We start from the raw sequence: 18,899 nt of genomic DNA, 5'->3' as shown, positions 1-18,899 counted from the left end.
CAGTGGGGAATGGGGGGGGCTCAACCATAATGGCAACAGAAATTATAAATGACGCGACAGATGAAATGTCACTGCATTGACTCTTACTTATTTCATTTATTTAATTAAATGTGTGTGTGTGTTCCAAAGATATTGAACTTCGATCGGGTATAAGTCGGACAACGGCTTTAATTGGGAATTGGTGGGGGTACTCCTTAGATTATCCCACTTTAATCGGCTCTTAAAGTCTGGCTTTCAAACGGAAGTCGAAGCTACAACCAGCCCTGCACAGAACAGACCAGACCAGACCAGACCCCCGCTTCTTTGGTGGGTTATACAAATAGAACTGCACTTGGGAAAACTTTATCGGCTCTCCGAAACGAAAACTAAGCTAAAACTTAAATATGCAACAGGAAATATACGCCAATCAAGTGCCAATCTCAAGAGCCTGACGTCAGGGCAGTGGCAACAACATGAAATGTCTTTAGGGGGGCATGGGGGCTTTCAGCGTAACGTCTTATGACCTGAAAAGTGGCAACAAAAGCGGCCAACCAACTAACAAACCAACTGACGGTACGGACAGCCACAGCCCAACAACAACAGCTCCTCCTGCTCCTCCTCCTCCTCCCCCTCTTCCTCCAACTACAACTCCAACTCTTCCACCGAAAACAACGTCTCTTGCACTTTTACTGGCGAGGGCCAGGGCTGGGGGCGGGGGCGGCCGGCACAGGGTATGCAAAATACTTTTGCATAGATTAACGAACAAAACTTTTTGTGAACTGCCTCCAGTCCCCCCTTCTGCCCCATCGAATCTAGCCATTAGATGGGGGAGGGGGTTCAAGAAAGGTTGCCATCCGAATATAGCGTAATATCCACTGTGTAAATGGATCAAAACTTATTGAGCTCATAGAACTAGAACATAAGCAGTATTAAAGGAGGGAAATAGAAATTTATTTCGTATTTTTCGGTATTTTGTACATATTTATAGGACGAAATCGTATTTGTGTTTAAAAAAATGTTTATGAGATTAAGTTGTTTTGGTATTTTTCAGGTTTTTATTTTGTATATTCGGTATTTAGTAAATACAAGAGGATGTGGTACCTTAAAAGATGTTTATGCACATTTTTTCGGTATTTTTTTGTATATTTACGTAAAAGGATGTCGTATTTTGGTTTAAAAACCATGAACATAAATACAGAGGGTGTGGTACCATAAAAAATTATTAGGCAAATTGTTTCGGTATTTTTTTTTATATACTTGAAATGAAGTCGTATTTTGGTTTAAAAACCATGAACAAATGGGACTCAATTGATTTGGTATTTTATGGTATTTTTGGTATTCAGGATAAGAAGAAAATTTTCATGTTTGTAATCAATTTTGGTATTTTTCGGTTTTTTTCGATTCTTGGCATTTATTGATTTTAGTGCTTTTGGTATTTTTCAGTATTTTTTTTTTTTACTGGCACAGCACAATAATGTTTTTTTTCTAGTATTTATAGATTTTGATAATTTAAATAATAATTTTTTTAAATATTCGCTTAGCATTTCTGGTATTAGCAGGCTAGAAATGGATGGTTCCCCTCATAGAACCCCCCATGGCATGGTTGCAGAGAAATATTTATGCCCGTACCTAATGCATATTATATGTGGTATACGTACAATATATGTAGATGAAAACTTATTGAGCTCTCAGAAAACTTTAACGAAAATCTGTGGTGCCGCTTGCCGCTTGCCGCGTTGCCTGCCTGCCTGCCTCGGTCTGCCAACAAATATGCATTTTGCCAGCGTAAATAATTTATTAAATTTTATTGCTGAACGACAGGTGGAACGAGAACTGAGAACTGAGAATGAGAGCAAGAGAAACAACAAAATGGAGAATTGTGAATGCCATTGTCAGTCTGTTGTCTTTTGTCTGGCTGGCCCTCTTCGTCGAGTCGTTGATGTTACTGCTGTTTTGGTTGTCGGCCAAATTGCCCTTTTCTATGGCCCGAAACTGCAACAGAAAGTACTGTCTTGTGCCACACAACAACCTGCCACCTGCCACTTGCCACCACCCACCCCCCTACCGCCCAGGTGTGCAGCCACGTTGAAGTTTCTGCTGCTGCCGCGCGCTGTCTTATGAAAAATGCAAACCGAGCGTTGAATAATTCATTATGAATTGAAATACATAATACTCATTTTGTTGCAGCATTTGAATGTGGCACCGGGAAATAGCCCTGAGAGACAGTCAGCCATTTTCTATGACTCCATTGCCCCCCTACCGACCGCCCTCTGAATTGGGCGCCAGACAGCGGCTTAATTGTTTTTCATATTTTAATGCCACACAACTTTCTCGCGAAGACACAACCCCCGTCGCCGAACCAAGGATTTTGTTGATATGCGCACATAAAATTTAAAATTAAATTTAGCCACGCTCCAAGAGACCCACGGGCTAGACAGACAGACATTCGCCACCGCCGCCAACGCCACCGCCCACAGACGATTCGCCATTTCTCAGAGAGAGAGACCAAGCCAGAGACCAGAGAGCCAGGGGACAGAAACGACTGACAAACTGCCGCGATAAGACCAGGACCCAGCCAGATACGGAGACGGAGACGTTGAAGGTGGAGAGACCTTAACTTAGCGGAGACCTAATCAGCAAGGAGTAAGGACTAAGGAATGACAAGTTAGAGAACGGCTGATATTCGGACTAAGGAATACCCGTTAATCGGAAAGCATCGAAGGACTAGGGTCTCTTCGATTGGGTCCACATTTGAACAAACTTTTTAGTATTTTTTGTTTTTTTTTTTTGGTATTTTGTTTGAGCTCTCAACACTTTAATATATTTTTTCCTTCTTTTTATGGTATTCTGAATACGAGAATGCAAGTTGCAGTATTTTTGTAGCAATTATGGATTATGTTAGTATTTTTTGTATAAATTTTTAATGCTTATTTTATACCATTGTATAGTTTTTTTTAGTATTTTTCTCGTATTTTATGGTTTTGGGTTTTAGAATGCAAGGTGCAGCATTTTTTAGTAATTATTATTATGCTAGTATTTTTTGAATAATTTTGTAATGCTTATTGTATACCATTGTATAGTATTTTTCTCGTATTTTATGGTTTTGGGTTTTAGAATGCAAGTTGCAGCATTTTTTAGCTATTAGTATTATGTTTTTTTATCATTTTTTTGTATCATTTTATAATACTTATTGTATAGTATTTTTTAGTATTTTTCTCGTATTTTCTAGGTTTGGGCTTTAGAACTTTTTGAATATAGTTTTTTTTTTTCTTTTTAAAAGTGCTATATTTAGGTATTTTGTTGTATTTTTTAGTATAGGCTTGAGAATTTTCCAAAATTATTTATATTTCGATATCTCCTGCTGACTGAAGTATACAATTTTGCGGTATTTTCTAGTATTAACAGCCTGGACTCGCTTACGTTAGAGTTCAAACCTTTTTGGGAGTCGTAGGTGTCATGATACCCCGAGTACAGGGTACATTCTACACCCAAGAATTAGCATTTGGCTTTCGTTTTACCTTTTTCAGCTCTTTCCTCCTTATATACTTCTGCTGCATTTGCATATTGTAATTTATTTATATAAATAAACTCGGAGAAATTAGTAGGGATCTAAGGAATTCCCCGTAAATACATATACCAAAAGGGCCGACCTGTCCGCCCATCGATGGAGTCCATCTTTCACACTTTCAATTACTTTCGAGGGGCCGGAGGGGGGGGGCCTGCTCTGGCTCTGGAATTTTGGGCTTTATTTTGTTTTTGGATTCTATTTACAGACCCAAAATACCGCAGATCTGTGTGCCCTGTTCAATGTTTGGCCAGTTATAAATCACGAATCTTTAATGGTTACGGGGCCATAAAAAATATGGCCAAAAAGCCAGAGAGCTCCGGCCAACAAAATATTTTGGTCCTATTTTCGGGCGCACGGAATTGCAACAGATGCAAAGGCGATTGGGGGGAATGGCAGCAGCAGCACATTACGTCTGTCCCCGGTCTGTTGTACGTGCCACGCGCCCCTCGAAATATAAAATATAAAGTGAGAAAAAAACGCCACCCTGCCCTGCCCCCGACCCGCTGACGCGCGTCGCATCGTCAGTGGCGCTGTTGATAATCTAATAAGCAATCAATGATGTGAAAAAATGACTGGCAAACCATTTTTAAACGCTGCGGTGCACCGCCACTCGACCACAGCAGCCGCAGCAACAACAGCAACAACAGCAACGAAAGCCGCATGCAACATGCAGCATGGGGTGGCATGAGGCAGCACCCCAATCGAATAGGTAGTCCATTTTTGCATTTCGGCTGTTGCTCTTCACCATGTTTTTTTGTGTGCCCAATTGTTGCATGCAGCATGGAAAAAAAGACCCAGAGGAGAGCAGGAGTCTATTGGCCACTGGCCACTGGCCACCGGCCACTGCCTCTGGGGGCGGGGGGGCATGTGTGGCATGTGGGATATAAACTGTAAATGCCGCACAATGACAGAGTGTCAATTTATTAGGTGCCACAATTTATGATGCAACACGAAAACCGAAAAACCCGACCAATTGGCTGCCATTTCGTTTACATTTTAATTTGCCAATAATTGAATTTATTTTTCTTTATGGCGATTTGGATTAATTGCCATTTAGTTTGGAGAGTGGCTATTTTTCGGGGATTTTACGGGGGAGATGGCTCGATGGTTCGAAATCCCCAAAGCTGCTGTTTGACGGCGGGGACTGGTATAATTCCCAATGGAAAGAACGATGTTTGGAGGCAAATAGCAATCTCTAAAGATTCTGTTGGGCGAAGGATTTGTTTCAGCTTCGATTAACAGGAACATGGCTATGGGTCTATGGCTCCCTTTTATTCCTGGATTTCACATCAGAGTCGGAATGGAGTCGGCAACCTCGTTTGGGGGCACATTCAACGATCCTCAAACCTCTAATCAACATTCTATTCTCAGAGTCTGCCTCCACCTGCCACCTTTGTTTTTCGAATGCGTTTTTGCACTTTCCAGACTAATTGCCGCAATCGCATTTAGCCCATCTACACTGCCCCTCCCCTCGCTCTCGCTCTAGAAAACAAAACAAACAAAACTTTAATTTTGTTGTGCGCACAATTTTTATCATTGTTTTGTTAAAAAACTGCAGTAATTTATACATCGCTTGCATAGAGAAACAAAAAAAGAGAGGAAAAAGTTTTTGCACCAAACGCAGGTACAAAATGGTTTGGGCACGGCTGTGGCGGGGGCGGGGGCGGGGGCGGCAATCAATCGACAAAATAATGCGTTAACTTTTGCATAAAACAAACAACACAACAAATCAACAAACAACATTATACACGCAACTTTTCCCGCACACAGAAAGAGAGAGAAGGTACAGCACAACTTTCTGTAGACTCAAAATAGGCGGAAAAAAAGCGATTAGAAAAATTTATTCCACACTAAGAGCAGCAGAACAGAGGCCTCGATTACGTTTACAGAATGGTGGAAAAAAGTTCAAAGCACGCAAAAGATATTCGTAGATATAGTACGCATTTTTCTAGTTTTCATTTGTGCGGAACTTTGGCCATGGGCCGGTTCCAAAAGTAGATTCAAAGTACAGTCATAGTAGAGGCTTGGGCTATAGCTCTCTCTCTCTCTCTTTAGCAATGACTACAAAATACCAAGATAGGGCATTAGAAACAAATTCTGTTTCAATTCTCGTTCGATGCTTCTCGCTTAAGGTTATTCTTCAAGGCTGAGTCGGTCCCCAGCATGCAACAACAACATACACAGTGTTTTGCGAGACGCAGAAAGGACTTAATTTTCGGTAAAACAAAATAAACCGGGCCAAGTCGGTCCCATGAAAGCAAAAACAATATGTGTATGGACCTATACAATAGGATCCCAAAAGGAAGCCCACATTTTCAAGGCAAATCCTTCTATACCATAGCTTTTCCGGTACCTCTTTAATGCAGTTTTCATCAACATTTTCCATCAACAACAGGCATCAGCTACAAGTATTTTCTAATAACTGTGCGCTAATTTCATATCCCTCAGAGCCCTCGTAGCCCCCCCATTTTCCGATTTACATTCAAGCTTAACTCTCGGCTGTAAAATATTATTGAACTGTTTCGCATTCGTTGATTCTTTCCTTTATTTTCCCTGCACCATGCACCATGCACAAAAACATATGAGGGAAATACTAGTACTAGTCCCAACCCTTAGGCAACAACCCCCCCCTTGCAACATGTACCCCTCATTGGAATGAGCCGTATTCCGTATTCCGTATTCCTCATCATAATGTAGCGAACGATTTGTATTTTGTATAAATTTTACAGGCAACGAACGTTCAATGTTCGCCCTGTTATCGTCTATATCCGTCTATATATATATATATATTTCTACACACGTATATGTATATGTATATCGTATGAGATGTGTGGAGAGGAACGAGCGAACAGAGTTATGTATGAAATATAATAAAATTGTACAGGAAATGACGAACAAGTCGACGAGGGAGAAGGCCCCCGCCATCAGCACCCATCGAGTGGGTGCTCTCGATGAAAGAGGGCTTTGCCGGGGCTGCTCGAGGAACATTTTAACCATCGAATGGTTTGATTATTAAATCCATGAAGTTTTTCCGACACACACACACACACACACGACACGAGTATAGATATATGTATAGTATGTGTGTTTCTGGATGTGTGTGCGTATGTATACGAGTATATATCAAAATTCACTTGATTGCAGTTTTCAAGTGAAATCCTAGCACACTCCAGAACGAAACGACTCGACTCGACTCGTTGGCTCTAGGAGAGCCCAAGGGCTGAGGATATCGCGATGGTGGCTGGGTGGAGGGGTGGATGGGTGGAGCTTTGGCTGTGCTGGGTTGGGTTGGGTTGGGACATATAGGAAATACATATATTCCCATTCCTCTGGCATCTGTAATTGATGTTTTCAAGTAGCAAAAGTGCACGGCGGTGGCCCCAAAAACTAGCGGAGTTGATTTTGTTGTTGCGGAATTTTAATGAAGTACTACGAGAGGAAGCAAGTTTTCTGCGACTAAATCAAATTAAACCATCGACTGAGAGGCACTGCCTGGCAACGCGACATCCCATGTGTGTGTGTGTGTGTGTGTGTGTGCATACGAGAGGAAGTGGAAATCTGAAGGAAATGAGCTACCGCGAAAGCCTATTCCTTCTCCGATTTCCCAAAAACTAATGCAAGTTTTTGTCAGCCTCCTGCCAAGATTTTACTCCTGCCTCGCTTCTGCATTGCTTTTTGCCATTCAATAATACTTTTCACGCTAATTAATTTTTGGTTTTCCACAAACACGAACCCAATCACACACTCACTCGCCCTCGCACTCGCACTCGCACTCTTCGATGGCACTCGACAATTTCCTGAGCGTCAAAAGGTTGCTGCCAAGGACCTTCCTTGCCCACTCAAAAGAGCAGAGGGTGAATCTGTCCAGAGTTTAAACACAGGGTGTGGGAGAAGTCGTTTCCTTCTAGCAGCCAAAACAGGATTCTATTTTGTTGTTTGCCCTTTAAGAGAGTATAAGGATTTTGGCTCTTGGAGTATTAGATGTTTGCTAAGGTGAACAGAAAAATACTTGCAATCTTTTTCTTACAAAAAAAAAACATTTTTTTTTTTTTTCTTTCCAAATCATAATAAAATCTTGCACATAATTTTCTTATATAAAAAGCACATCATTTGGCGGATTTTGCCAGATCGGATCGCTATATCATATAGCTGTCATTGGACCCACAAAGCAAAACTTTTCATTTTTTTTTTTTTTTTTTTTTTTTACACCACTCCCACAGATTTCACGAAAGTCGGATCACTATCTCATTTGTATATAGAAACGATAAGAACGAAACAATCCTAGCAAAATTCCTGTGGGAAAGGTCCCTTAGGGTATCCAGAGTTTCCCTATTACGAATCCCTGCCTATTTTCTTTGCTATTTTTTTTTTTGGTACACTCTCTGCAGTGACATTAGAAAATTTGTAGCCCCTGCTGCCTTCCCGTTGGCATTTCCTGCTGTGAATTTGGTTAAATTGCATTGCCAGAAACGGGGAGCGGTGGTATGAGGCTGTGTTTTGAGGCATGTTGCTTGAACGAATCACAAGTTGTGGCAGCGGCCACCCCACGGATTCGACACCGCAGAAGTGCTGCTTGTTCCGTCGCTCCTTCCTCTTCTTTCACGCCCAATTGATGCTGGGGTTTAACGCCTCAGTAGAGACTCCAGGATGAAGGGGGAAACCTGCCTCACCGTAGTCACAGGATAATGGGGGAACCTGCCTTACTAGACACTCGGTATAGTCGGGATGAAGGGGAAACCTGCCTCAAAAAGAGGCTGGCCTGGCGCAGAAAAAAAAGGTTTCAATTGCGTGGCAAGGAACGCCCTCTTCCCGTCTCCCTGACACGCTGGGCGTGTCTGTCTCCAGACAGAAAGATGGCGAATGATGCAAGAGATTTTTTTCGGTGGATAATCTAATTCGATTTTGAGGTCTGCGCCCCAAAGGGACGCTGACGAAGATCCACCGCTTTGCTTCGCTTCGATCGCTTTAATGCATCAGTGTACTGCAGCCCCCTCCATCCGTCTCTCCGTCTATCCGCCTATCCGTCTGTCAATCTGCTGATTAAATTCGTTGTTTGTTCGTTGCATCAAACACAAACATCTACCAGCAGTAGGTGCATTCGAAGGCGCTGTGGAATCCGCCAAAGACAAGCCAGCAATGGCGCTAAGCCGCATAATTCTATATATAGAATACATAAATGCAGGTCTATATATATCGTATATATATACTACTCTTCCTCTAAGGGAAGGATGTGTGTGTGCGTGTGGCAGGCAGACCCGCATTCAAGGCAACATTACAACTCAACTAATGGTCCATTCGTGGCACTTGGTTATTGACGTTGGACTCGAATCGTATTAACAATGCATGGGAGGCGCAAGGGGAGTCACAAATAGCAAGCGGGCAGCATTTCGCTTTGATGCGAAATCGAAGCGTGGTCAACTTCATTTCGCTTAATTTCGTGTGGAGTCTGCCCTGGCCCCAAAAGCAGCGGGGTGGACAGGGAGTGCTGTGCGCGTTGCGTGTCCGCTAATCCGGGGCTGTGGGGAGTGGGGCATGCCACTCAGCTATGACATTTTGGCAGCGTCGAGTGCACCAAGACTGTCAAATGAGTTGTAATGAAATCTCACTCAGGATGGAACGCCACGCCGCTATATGCCTCACATACACATACGTCTACACACACACACACACACACACACATATATCGTGTATGCATTTGCCACAGCGAGTGGCATACATGCATATGTATGTGTGCGCGTGTGTGGCAGTCAGCTTTTGGTCAGTCAGCTGCAACATATAATAAATAAATTATTTGCCATTTGGCTCTAGGCGTATTATTTGGAAAGGCAAGAGGCTCTCGGCTTGGCTCCGCATCTGAGGATAAAGGGAAGCAGTTGCCCCATCTGTCGGCTGTCTGTCTGGCGCTGGTCAAGCGCCATCTGTCGGCTGTCCTTAGAGAGCAGACTAAATCATTAGCTTGATTAGTCTCGAAAGGCGCTGCACTGGAAACATTTGAAGATCTGTTTTAAATACAGATCGAAAACATTCCCTGTGCGCGCCTACATTTTGAAAATGGTCAATCGTTTCTCATATTCGTCGAACTTTAGATATTTCTCGTTACTCTACACTCCTTACTCGTCACTTGTCACTCTCTAACATCTCTTGTTACTAACTAACGTTCGAGTCATCTCTCGTTACTCGTTACTCGTCACTCTTTATTCATCCTTTGTCTCTTGCTAAATTTTTGAGCCACATTTTGAGTTGTAGCTTAATAATTAGGGAAAATGTATGGGTTGCAGGGTGGCCTACACAAATAAAGCAATTTTTGAGGGAAAACTTTTGAATAATATATAATTTGCAAGCGGTAATGAGCCGAAAAGTAAATCGTAGCAGGTCGCATGTTTAGAGCACATAAAAGTAGGCAACGATTTGTGCTGGTTGCTGGGCATTGTCTGACGAGGATTACCCGCGCGGTAGCCATGTGAGGGACAGGACAGGACACGATAGGACAGAAGAGGACGGGAAGAGCACCTCCAAGCGAGGAACAATAGCAGACGCCAGTCACATGGCACAAAAAAGTTACAAGTAATACTTAACGCTAAATGGGCACAAGTGGGGCCCCGTGCCTACTTGATATCCATCCAAAAGTACTGTGCTGCCGCCACTCTGTTGTTTCTCCATCCATGCAATGCATGAACATTTTTGTAATGAAGTTATCGAAGAGGTGGATCCAAAAAAACCCCCCCATCAGCCCCACACCACCTCGCTCTACCCCACTCTACCTGTCTGGCTAAGCACCAGCACTCCTAACTAACATATGTAGAACAATATGCAAATGTTACTTTGTTATGCAATTAGTGGATTCAATGGGAGGCAACGAGCGAGGCACACCAGGCACTCGGCACGGGGCAAACGTTGCACCGTTGCTCAATGCAAACAGACAACGACAGACATCATCGTCTGCGAAGCCACCTACTCGAGGGCTTAGCCATCCAGTTAAATGTATCGTTGACATCGGTATCGGAATTGGAACAGGGCTGCCATTGTTGGAGAGCATAAAAAGTGTTGGTCCTTACAGAGGGTTTGAAATAAAGAATACCCCTTATAGTTGGTATATATTCGAGTCTATGGAGATTTTGGTGGAAAATTGGGTGCCATAAATGTACGATTGTTGCAGAATGGAGTCGATAAGGCTAAGAATTAGGTCTGTAACTGGAAAATGATAGATCACACAGGGAAAAGAGTGCAAAAAATAGCCTTTAACAAAGTTACTCGTCACTCTTCAGTCGTTTATCACATTCGGCAGTCTTTATTTATCTCTTGTTACTCGGTACACTTTACTCGGCTCTCGTTACTTTGTATCATATCTCGTTACTCGACCCTCATCTCTCGTTACTCGTCAACGGTGTCTGTTTTTTCTTGTACGCCTCACTATATCTTGTATCTCGTTACTTTTTAGTTCTTATCATTTCTCTCAATCTACTCTGGTTACTCGTAGCTCCTATTGAAGTGTTGCTATTGAAGTGTTGAAGATCATATGGCCCCAATGGCTCTTCAATCTATACACAAATATCCTATTCCTAATGGTGTTGTCACAGTATCTGTCCTGTCCATTACACCCTCTGTTCGAAGGGCATCGAGAAATGAAATTAAACGAAAAATAGGTCGATTTTGCAAGTCAATCAAGTGGGAAACAGGAGACAGAAACAGGGAATGAGAAGATACTAGGAGGACAATAACAGATGCCGCATTGAGCGCTAACCAAAGCGATTCATACAATTAATTGAAGAAGCCCTCAACCGATTGCATCTCTGCCTCCATGCCTCCGTGCAACACTAATCATTCTCTTACTTATTCTCTCTCTCTCTCTGATTTCGTTGCAGGCCAAAATGATGGAGAATTCGCAGGCCTGGATGGGGGCCACCGCTGGCTCCGCGCTGGCAGGTTCGTACAAAAAAGTGTAATATGTCTTGTAAATATCCACAACTTGATCCTTTCCACTCGTGTGACCCTTCCAGCAGACAGCTACCAGTACCAGCTTCAGTCCATGTGGCAAAAGTGCTGGAACACCAATCAGAATCTGATGCATCACATGCGCTTCCGGGAGCGTGGACCCCTCAAGTCGTGGCGCCCCGAAACGATGGCCGAGGCCATTTTCAGTGTCCTCAAGGAGGGGCTGTCGCTGTCGCAGGCGGCCCGCAAGTACGACATTCCCTATCCCACGTTCGTGCTGTATGCGAATCGGGTGCACAATATGCTGGGACCCTCCATCGATGGCGGACCCGATCTGCGGCCCAAGGGCCGTGGGCGACCCCAGCGCATCCTCTTGGGCATATGGCCGGATGAGCACATCAAGGGGGTGATCAAGACGGTGGTTTTTCGCGATGCCAAGGACATGAAGGACGACAGCCTAGGCGGCCACATGCCGCCCTACGGTCGTCACTCGGTACTTTTCCCGCACTCTCCCATAAGCAATCCTTTCTTGAATGTCTCTCCCTCTCCCTTTGCAGGACATGACGCTCAGCTATCCAGGCGCTAGTGGCGGCATTCCAGGGCCAGGAGCCGCTAGCCTCAGCGCTCTGGCCTGTCCCAATGGCATGGGCAGCGGTGGAGGCGGAGTCACAGGACCAGGAGGAGGCGTCGGTGTGGGTCCTGGCGTTGATCAGCACATGTCACAGGAAACAGCAGCCGCCGTTGCCGCCGTGGCACACAATATACGACAGCAGATGCAGATGGCCGCCGCCGTGCAGCATCAGCACGGGGAGGCGGGGCCGCCGGTGGTGCCACCGCCCGGGCTGTTCAACCTGCCGCCGCACTTGGCAGGTGGGCCAGGCCCGCCCGGCAGCAGGGGCAGCATTTCCCCGGCGTTAAGCAGCGGTTCAGGGCCGCGACACGCTCCCTCACCGTGCGGTCCCGCCGGCCTGTTGCCGAATCTGCCGCCCAGCATGGCCGTTGCTCTGCACCGTGACCCGGCGGCGGCGGCGCTGCTCAGCCAGCACCAGCAGCAGCAGCATCACCTGCAGCAGCTGCACCTCCAACAGCAGCAACAGCAGCAGCAGCACCACTTGCATCAGCAGCAGGTGGCGGCAGCGCATCATGGGATGCCGCACAAGTCCGGTTTCGGTGCCAGTTCCATGGCGGCGGCCAGTGCCGCCTCCACATCCGCATCATCATCATCCTCCTCCCACCAGCATTCGCACTCGCATCCTCATTCGCATTCGCATTCGCATGGGGAGAAGCAGCAGAAGAAGGGGAGTCCTCACCGCAGCGAAACCCCGCGCCTGCACTCGCCGTTGGGCGATTTGGGGCTCGAGATGTCCAGCTACAAGCGAGAGTACTCGCCCAGCCGCCTCTTTGCCGACGATCTGGCGGAGCTGGTGGGCGCCAGCGTTTCCTCCTCATCATCGGTGACGCAAGGAGCAGCAGGCGGGGGATCTTCGGCGGCCATTGGAGAGGCTCCCCGTTCCAGTTCAAGCGGAGGCATTAAAGTGGAACCCATTACCACCACAAGCGAGTAACAAGTGGCGACTAGCGAGTGGCGGTTGGCGATTGGCGAGTAGCGAGTAACGAGTAGCTAATGAAAGAGTATGGAAATGATACTGAAAACGAATGAACAGGAAAAGCAATCAAAAGCGCGAACCAACTAAAATCAGAAGAAAGAAAAAACCCATAAGGGCTGGGTCTCTCGCCAGAGAGACTATCCCTAATATATATACATATATATATATATATGTGTATATATATATTTGTATTCCTCTAGTTTCCTTCTACAACAAACAAAACAAAACTCAAACTTCGCCCTTAGGTTCTAGCCGTACGACTATTTTTTTTTTTTTATTGAATCAAAATTCAAAGTATTATTATATTATAGTCCATCGGAAAAATAGCGATCTCTTTAGTTTGTAAGTCCCAAAAAGTCCGAAGGAGCCCGGAACATTCCACTAAAAAAATCAGAAGAAAATCCCCTACAAAAAAATCGCCCACAGCAAAAGTTTTAACTCAAAAAAAAGAAACAAAAAACAAATATAACAGTAATTTTAAATGTAAAAGAAAACAAAAAACGTAACATAACGTAACATAACATTTTTTTGAACAAAAAATAATAGTAATTTTAAATGTAAAAGAACAAAAAAAAACAAACCGTAACATAATGAAATTTTTTTAACGAAATAATTGTGTGCCCGACTTTTGTTTAGACTTTAATTTATTTTAGCAAAAAACGGATAAAAGAAAAAAGTGTACAAAAAATATAAAAAAAGAGGAAAAAGAAAACTAAATTTAATGTTTAGGCTAACACACACAAAAGAAAAATTCACAAAAAATGCCTTTCGGAATTAAATTCAGCGATGAAAAAGAAACAAAATTTGTAACAAAAAAAGAAACAAAAGAACAAAAATTTTAAAAAGAAAATGTGAAATTTTTTTAAAAATCGTATTTATACAAAACGAAATTTTAGATCAAATTTAGGAGAAAACGAAGCGAAATTTTTTTAGTGAAAAAGCGAAAATTTTTGTATGACGACAGCTGCTGCAATCTAATGGGTCTCTGGGGGAACTTTATTTGGGTTTTCAGAACCCTAGAACACTTAAACTCCCAAAACCCGTCTCTAAAAAGCCCCAAATGATCCTGTAATACCTAACCATAAAATCCCCATTCTAAAGTGCCTTTTCTAGCCTTAATTTGATCTCTGTTTCGTTTCTATTCTGGCCCCTGTGTTGCTCTACAGATCTGCAGCAGTGTTCGTTGTTTTATTTGAAAAAGTCTGGCGACATTACATTTGATACATAGGATATATATTTTAGGCGTACCTTCCGGCAATTGATTTGATTTTAGCAAGCACACAATTGATGGGGAGAAATCATTATAATAACGAGTAAAGAATACCTAGAGTTCCATTTTAAGCAGGGCATTCGAAACGACTGTAGCCGTTCGCTTAGAGGAAATTTATACAGCAAAATGAAAGAATAGCCATCATTCAAGACGTCTATTTCCTTTTGATTATCGAAAAATTTTACAGGGAACATCAACCCTTACATATAGCGAATTTATCCGTTTGCTTAGAAGAAATTGGTACGACTGTAGCCTTTCGCTTATGAGATATTCGTATAGGCGAAACCAACGAATGCATCCGTTCGCTTAGGGGAAATTTGTACAGCGAATCAATAAATGTACCCTTTCACTTGTGGGAAACTTCTACAGCGAATCAAGATATCTGCTATTCGCATCGAATGTCCTGCTATTTGGAACATGGGCTATAAAACAAAACATCATCATCAGCATAAAGCGCAGCAATAGCCATAGCCCGAATATATCTATATGTATAATCCACCTGCCCCCCCCCCCCCTGCCCCCAACACATGCCCAAGAAATCCCACATAGAATTTGATGTTCCACAAACTTAACTTAACGATTACTTTCGGTATAGCATGTAAAATAAAAACTATAACAAACACGACAGATGGATGGAATGGAATCGAATCGAATGGAATGCAGAGAGAGAGAGAGAGAAAGAGAGAGAGAGAGGAGTTTGAATGGAGAATCCAACGTCCAACGTCGAAATGTTTCAATTTTTTTTCTATCAAAACTTTAGTGCAAAACTTTATGTTCAAATTAATCTTAAATATCGACAAACAAACAAACAAACAAAAAAATGAATGTTCTAATTAACCGAAAAACGAAACGAACGACAAAATTAAAAAGTATTTTATAAAAACATTGAAAAAGATAACCCGAAAAACCCGATGGAATCGTCTTCTCATTTTTGCTTGCCAAAAGAACGCATTCCACACGAATGCGATTCGGCGACGCTGCTTTATTGCTTTTTAGATACTTGGAATACTGGATAATAGTGTATGCGATGAAGGATGCGGTGCCTCATCCTCCTAGAGTTGGGTCCACTCCTGTCTAGGGCAGGTGCTTCTCCTCCTCTAGAGCGGGCTTCACACCGCATCCTCCTAGAGCATAATGGGCAGCGCCTCTGACGAAAGCTGATTCATCTCCTGGTGGCGCTGCAGGAGGCCCAAACACTGGTGCAGGCACTGAGTGCTGGCTGTGGAGATGGCCTTGAGCAGCAGCAGATCGGGATCAGTGGGCGTAAAGGAAGCACAATCGATGCTCTCAATGGCCCTGGCCAAAGAGGCATTGCTGCAATAGAAAAATTCCGGATATTAAGAGGGATTCCCATCCAAAGACAAGCTATTTTTCCCAACCATTGCTCTGTGAGGAACAGCGCCTGACGGGCCGAAACCATCGCATCGGAGGCTGCCAGCAGCTCCCGTGGCGGCAGTGGCGACGAATTGCTGATGTCCATGGCCTTCGTGTGGCTCTCAACCACGGCCCGGAGGCCGTCCACCCATTCCTGACGCGCCCGCGCATCGTTGGCCCGCAGCTTCACCGTGTCCCCCGAGGCGCAGGCAATGGAAAACGTGCGAGAGTCCTCGTCGCTGGGGTAGACCACGGCGCCAGCCAGCTGAACCTGTCCGCGGGGGGCACTCGCCAGGACATGGGGCGAGGGGGCAATGTCGTCGCCAACGGCAGAGGAGTCGCACAGGTAGTAGCTAAGGAAGCCCGTCTTGGCGTCCACAGTGAACCAGCGATACTGCCAGCCTGAAAAAGTAGGAGGGATTTCGGGCGATTAGAGGAAGATCCTAGAGGATTTCGTGGCATCACTAACCCTTCATCACATTCGTATATTTGCTCAGCTGGCCACTCAGCTGATGGCGCAGCGTCTGGTTAATCATTCGATTGAGATTGCTCTCCATTTCCGCGTCCGTGGCCGCCAGAAGGCGACTTTTCCTCGCCGAATCTCGGTCTGCCGATTCTTGTTGCGCCTGCTGCTCCTGCTGCCGCTGCTGCTGCTTTTGGCGTGACTTGTTCTTGCGCTGCCTTAAGTTGTTTCTTAGTTTGCGTAAAATGTTTGCAAATTTACAATTAAAACCGTGCGAAATAAACTAAAAAAATAAAACTTCAGTAAACTTTTTGCCACAGCTGTCGATCAGAAATATACCAAAATACGTCAAAATTTTCAAAATATACCGTAAATATACTGGCCAATTTTTGTACTTAAGTTGCATCATAATTCCTCGATTTTGATCTTCGGTTAAATATTACTAGCTAGCTAACACCCTCAGTTCTGAACTCATAATTTTATCCAATTGTTAAATAAATTTCCTACAACACTGGTCAAAGTTAAGTTCTCATCTTTATTGCATTGCTTATAACATAAGGTTTAAACAAAAACAATTTCCACTAAATTCATTTCCTTACATTGTAACTACACATCAACTGCACATTTTCTACATATTAACTACATGCTTGTAATTACCAAAGGCGACACCTGAAGGGGAAATGTACGTTTGTGTACGTTTCCAAAATTTAAGCCCGATGGAAGCGCCAGTGTGAAACACCTCCGTTATTCATTTCATGACATACCTTTTTTTCCGAAAGTTTTTTACAAAATTTAGATTTTGATGGTAACAATCAGCAAATTGATGCTGATCACGAATTAGTATTCGATGTGGCCTGGGCTCCAAATGGCACTTCTACACGGTTTCTACATTGGACAAAAGGGTGAGGGTGCGTCTAAAAAATACTGGCAAATTCTAGAAAATACCATTAAAAAGTGTACAAATTTTCAATGTGTCTAGCTGGCAGTGTGCCCCGACAAGCTATCGATACATTCGACTGGTGACTGTTTAAATACACACATGACTATTATGACGTTGAACAATTTAGATAGAGGGAGTAGGGAGGAAGGCGTAAGTGGGCTAAGTTCGTTTTTTCATCGGTATATTTGCGGTATTTCTGAGGGTCAGATTGTCACACTGCTGCTCTGTCCTGCAACGAAAAAATGAGTCGTAATTTGAATGTGCTATAAAAACGGTTATAGACAATAGGCAAAAACAGCCAAGACAAAATCGGATTTTTGTCTAAAACGTATATTGAGCAAATGGGGTGGACTTTACCTTGCATGGCTTGCCTCTTCTGGGCCGTTTTTCCTGTTGTCATACCCTCTTTTTCCTTCCATCATGTAGCAAATGTGTAGCTATTGTGTAGATATGTGTAGCAAATGTGTAGAAATGTGAAATGCTGTTGTCGGAAGCAGAGCTGCCAACTTTTTATCAGAAAAAAAATCTGTTTCTAGCTTGAAAAAAACGTATAGGAAGCTGAAAATTTTTATATAATGCTGTTAACAATTTTTTATTAAAGTGATATTCAATTTCTGAATATTTTCAACTTCAAGGTAATTCAAAATTTTGCTAATATGTTGACGAAAAAAGTAAACCTGTTTTAAAAATTCTAAATTATCTGGTAAGCTCGCAACTATCGTTCAAAAATAATGATGAACCGGCCACATTTTCTGGCTTTTTATGTTATAGGTGGCAGCATCAAAAAAAGCTGAAAAAAGCCAAACACATTTGTAAAAATATCAAGAATTCCCGCTTCGCGCAGCTCACAAATTTTTCCCGCATTTGGTCTTCAAAAAAAGCCAGATCTGACGGGAAAAAAGCGTAATCGGCAGCACTGGTCGGAAGTCGGGGAGCGTTTAATTTTTGCGAAAGACCCACGAAAATTGTTTAAATAAAATAAATGCTACAGCGGTGTTGCTGCACATGCAACATGTCGGCGGCATTGTGATCTCGGCTTGCGTTTTTATGGTAATTTTTTTGATTGTGAAGCACACAACAACAAAAGCGCTGTGTATATGTGCGCGCGGTGTGAAAAAAATCAATTGGTGGCAGAGATGCCAGTAGCAAGAAAAAGCAGCAGCAGCAGCAGAGGCAAAGACGCAGAACTACGGGATGATGTTGGCGATGATATAGTGTTTGTGGTGCCCCTCTGTGGCTCTTGGAGTTTTTTCAGTGAATCTTTGGTGAATTTGTGGCAATTAAAATGATGGGGTGTCCCCCTGCCCCTGCCCAATGCCCACTAAATGTTGCAATTGGCTGGAGTATGTATTTTGCGCGCCGCATTCGCCACTCGGGAGATTTGTTTGGTTCTTTCTCTTTCTCACTCCCCCCTTTTCCCTAATACGCGTGTGTGTGTGTGTGTGTGTGTGTGTGTTTGTGTCTTTTTCCCACTCCCCCATTCATGCGTGTGTGTTCTTGTATCTCTTTCCCACTCCCCCCACCCATTCGCGTGTGTTTAAAAATAAGAACAAGAGCAGGAGTGTATGTGTGTGTGTGTGTGTGTGGGTTTGTGTTTTTTTTTTTCAAGTTTTTATGTTTTTATGCGGCTATCGCGTGACGGCGTCACTTGATTTATGACATTTAACATATTCCTCCGCACCCCTTATGGCACCCCTCGCCTTTTATCTCGCTCTCTCTCTCTCGCTATCTATCTCCTTCTGTGCTGCAAAAGAAGAGGGGTTGGG

General features: G+C 43.6%; 3 protein-coding genes across 5 annotated transcripts in view; 2 read left to right on the top strand and 1 right to left on the bottom strand.

The window, feature by feature from the left end:
* Window positions 1-15,228, top strand: part of LOC108153542 (protein bric-a-brac 1) — a 75,908-nt gene extending 60,680 nt beyond the window's left edge. Inside the window, exons 2-4 of one of the 2 annotated variants that reach the window (XM_017283610.2) lie at window positions 11,410-11,470; window positions 11,548-11,972; window positions 12,037-15,228. In XM_017283610.2, coding sequence (XP_017139099.1) covers window positions 11,410-11,470; window positions 11,548-11,972; window positions 12,037-13,044 — 1,494 coding nt within the window. In that variant the 3' untranslated portion in view covers window positions 13,045-15,228. Of the gene's footprint in view, window positions 1-11,409; window positions 11,471-11,544; window positions 11,973-12,036 lie in introns of both variants that reach the window. The other variant, XM_017283609.2, reaches the window with a different exon arrangement.
* Window positions 15,229-15,273: 45 nt separating this feature from the next.
* Window positions 15,274-16,476, bottom strand: LOC108153480 (oxysterol-binding protein-related protein 11). The gene is made up of 3 exons (XM_017283520.1): window positions 16,200-16,476; window positions 15,736-16,132; window positions 15,274-15,670 (listed from the first exon to the last, which is right to left on the bottom strand). The coding sequence occupies exons 1-3, from the start codon at window positions 16,285-16,287 to the stop codon at window positions 15,481-15,483; spliced, it is 675 nt and encodes a 224-aa protein (XP_017139009.1). The 5' UTR covers window positions 16,288-16,476; the 3' UTR covers window positions 15,274-15,480.
* A 1,439-nt stretch (window positions 16,477-17,915) lies between these two features.
* The window catches only part of LOC108151629 (triple functional domain protein), a 45,609-nt gene continuing 44,625 nt past the window's right edge, over window positions 17,916-18,899 (top strand). Inside the window, exon 1 of one of the 2 annotated variants that reach the window (XM_017280328.2) lies at window positions 17,916-18,183. The gene's annotated coding sequence lies outside the window, so the exon portion shown is untranslated. Of the gene's footprint in view, window positions 18,184-18,397; window positions 18,477-18,899 lie in introns of those variants that run through there. The other variant, XM_033386660.1, reaches the window with a different exon arrangement.

Source organism: Drosophila miranda, chromosome XR, assembly GCF_003369915.1.
Source record: "Drosophila miranda strain MSH22 chromosome XR, D.miranda_PacBio2.1, whole genome shotgun sequence".
In the NCBI taxonomy this organism is placed as follows: Eukaryota; Metazoa; Arthropoda; class Insecta; order Diptera; family Drosophilidae; genus Drosophila; species Drosophila miranda.
The sequence above is the reverse complement of the archived record's forward strand: the minus strand, read 5'-3'. Positions and strand labels throughout refer to the sequence as shown.

What these genes read in the sequence shown, in the direction of transcription:
- LOC108153480 (XM_017283520.1), bottom strand. Translation starts at nt 16,287, where the DNA reads ATGGAGAGCAATCTCAATCGAATGATTAACCAGACGCTGCGCCATCAG. An exon ending in ATATACGAATGTGATGAAGG is followed by an intron (nt 16,133 to 16,199) that starts GTTAGTGATGCC and finishes CTACTTTTTCAG; the next exon opens with GCTGGCAGTATCGCTGGTTC. An exon ending in CTGTTCCTCACAGAGCAATG is followed by an intron (nt 15,671 to 15,735) that starts GTTGGGAAAAAT and finishes TTTCTATTGCAG; the next exon opens with CAATGCCTCTTTGGCCAGGG.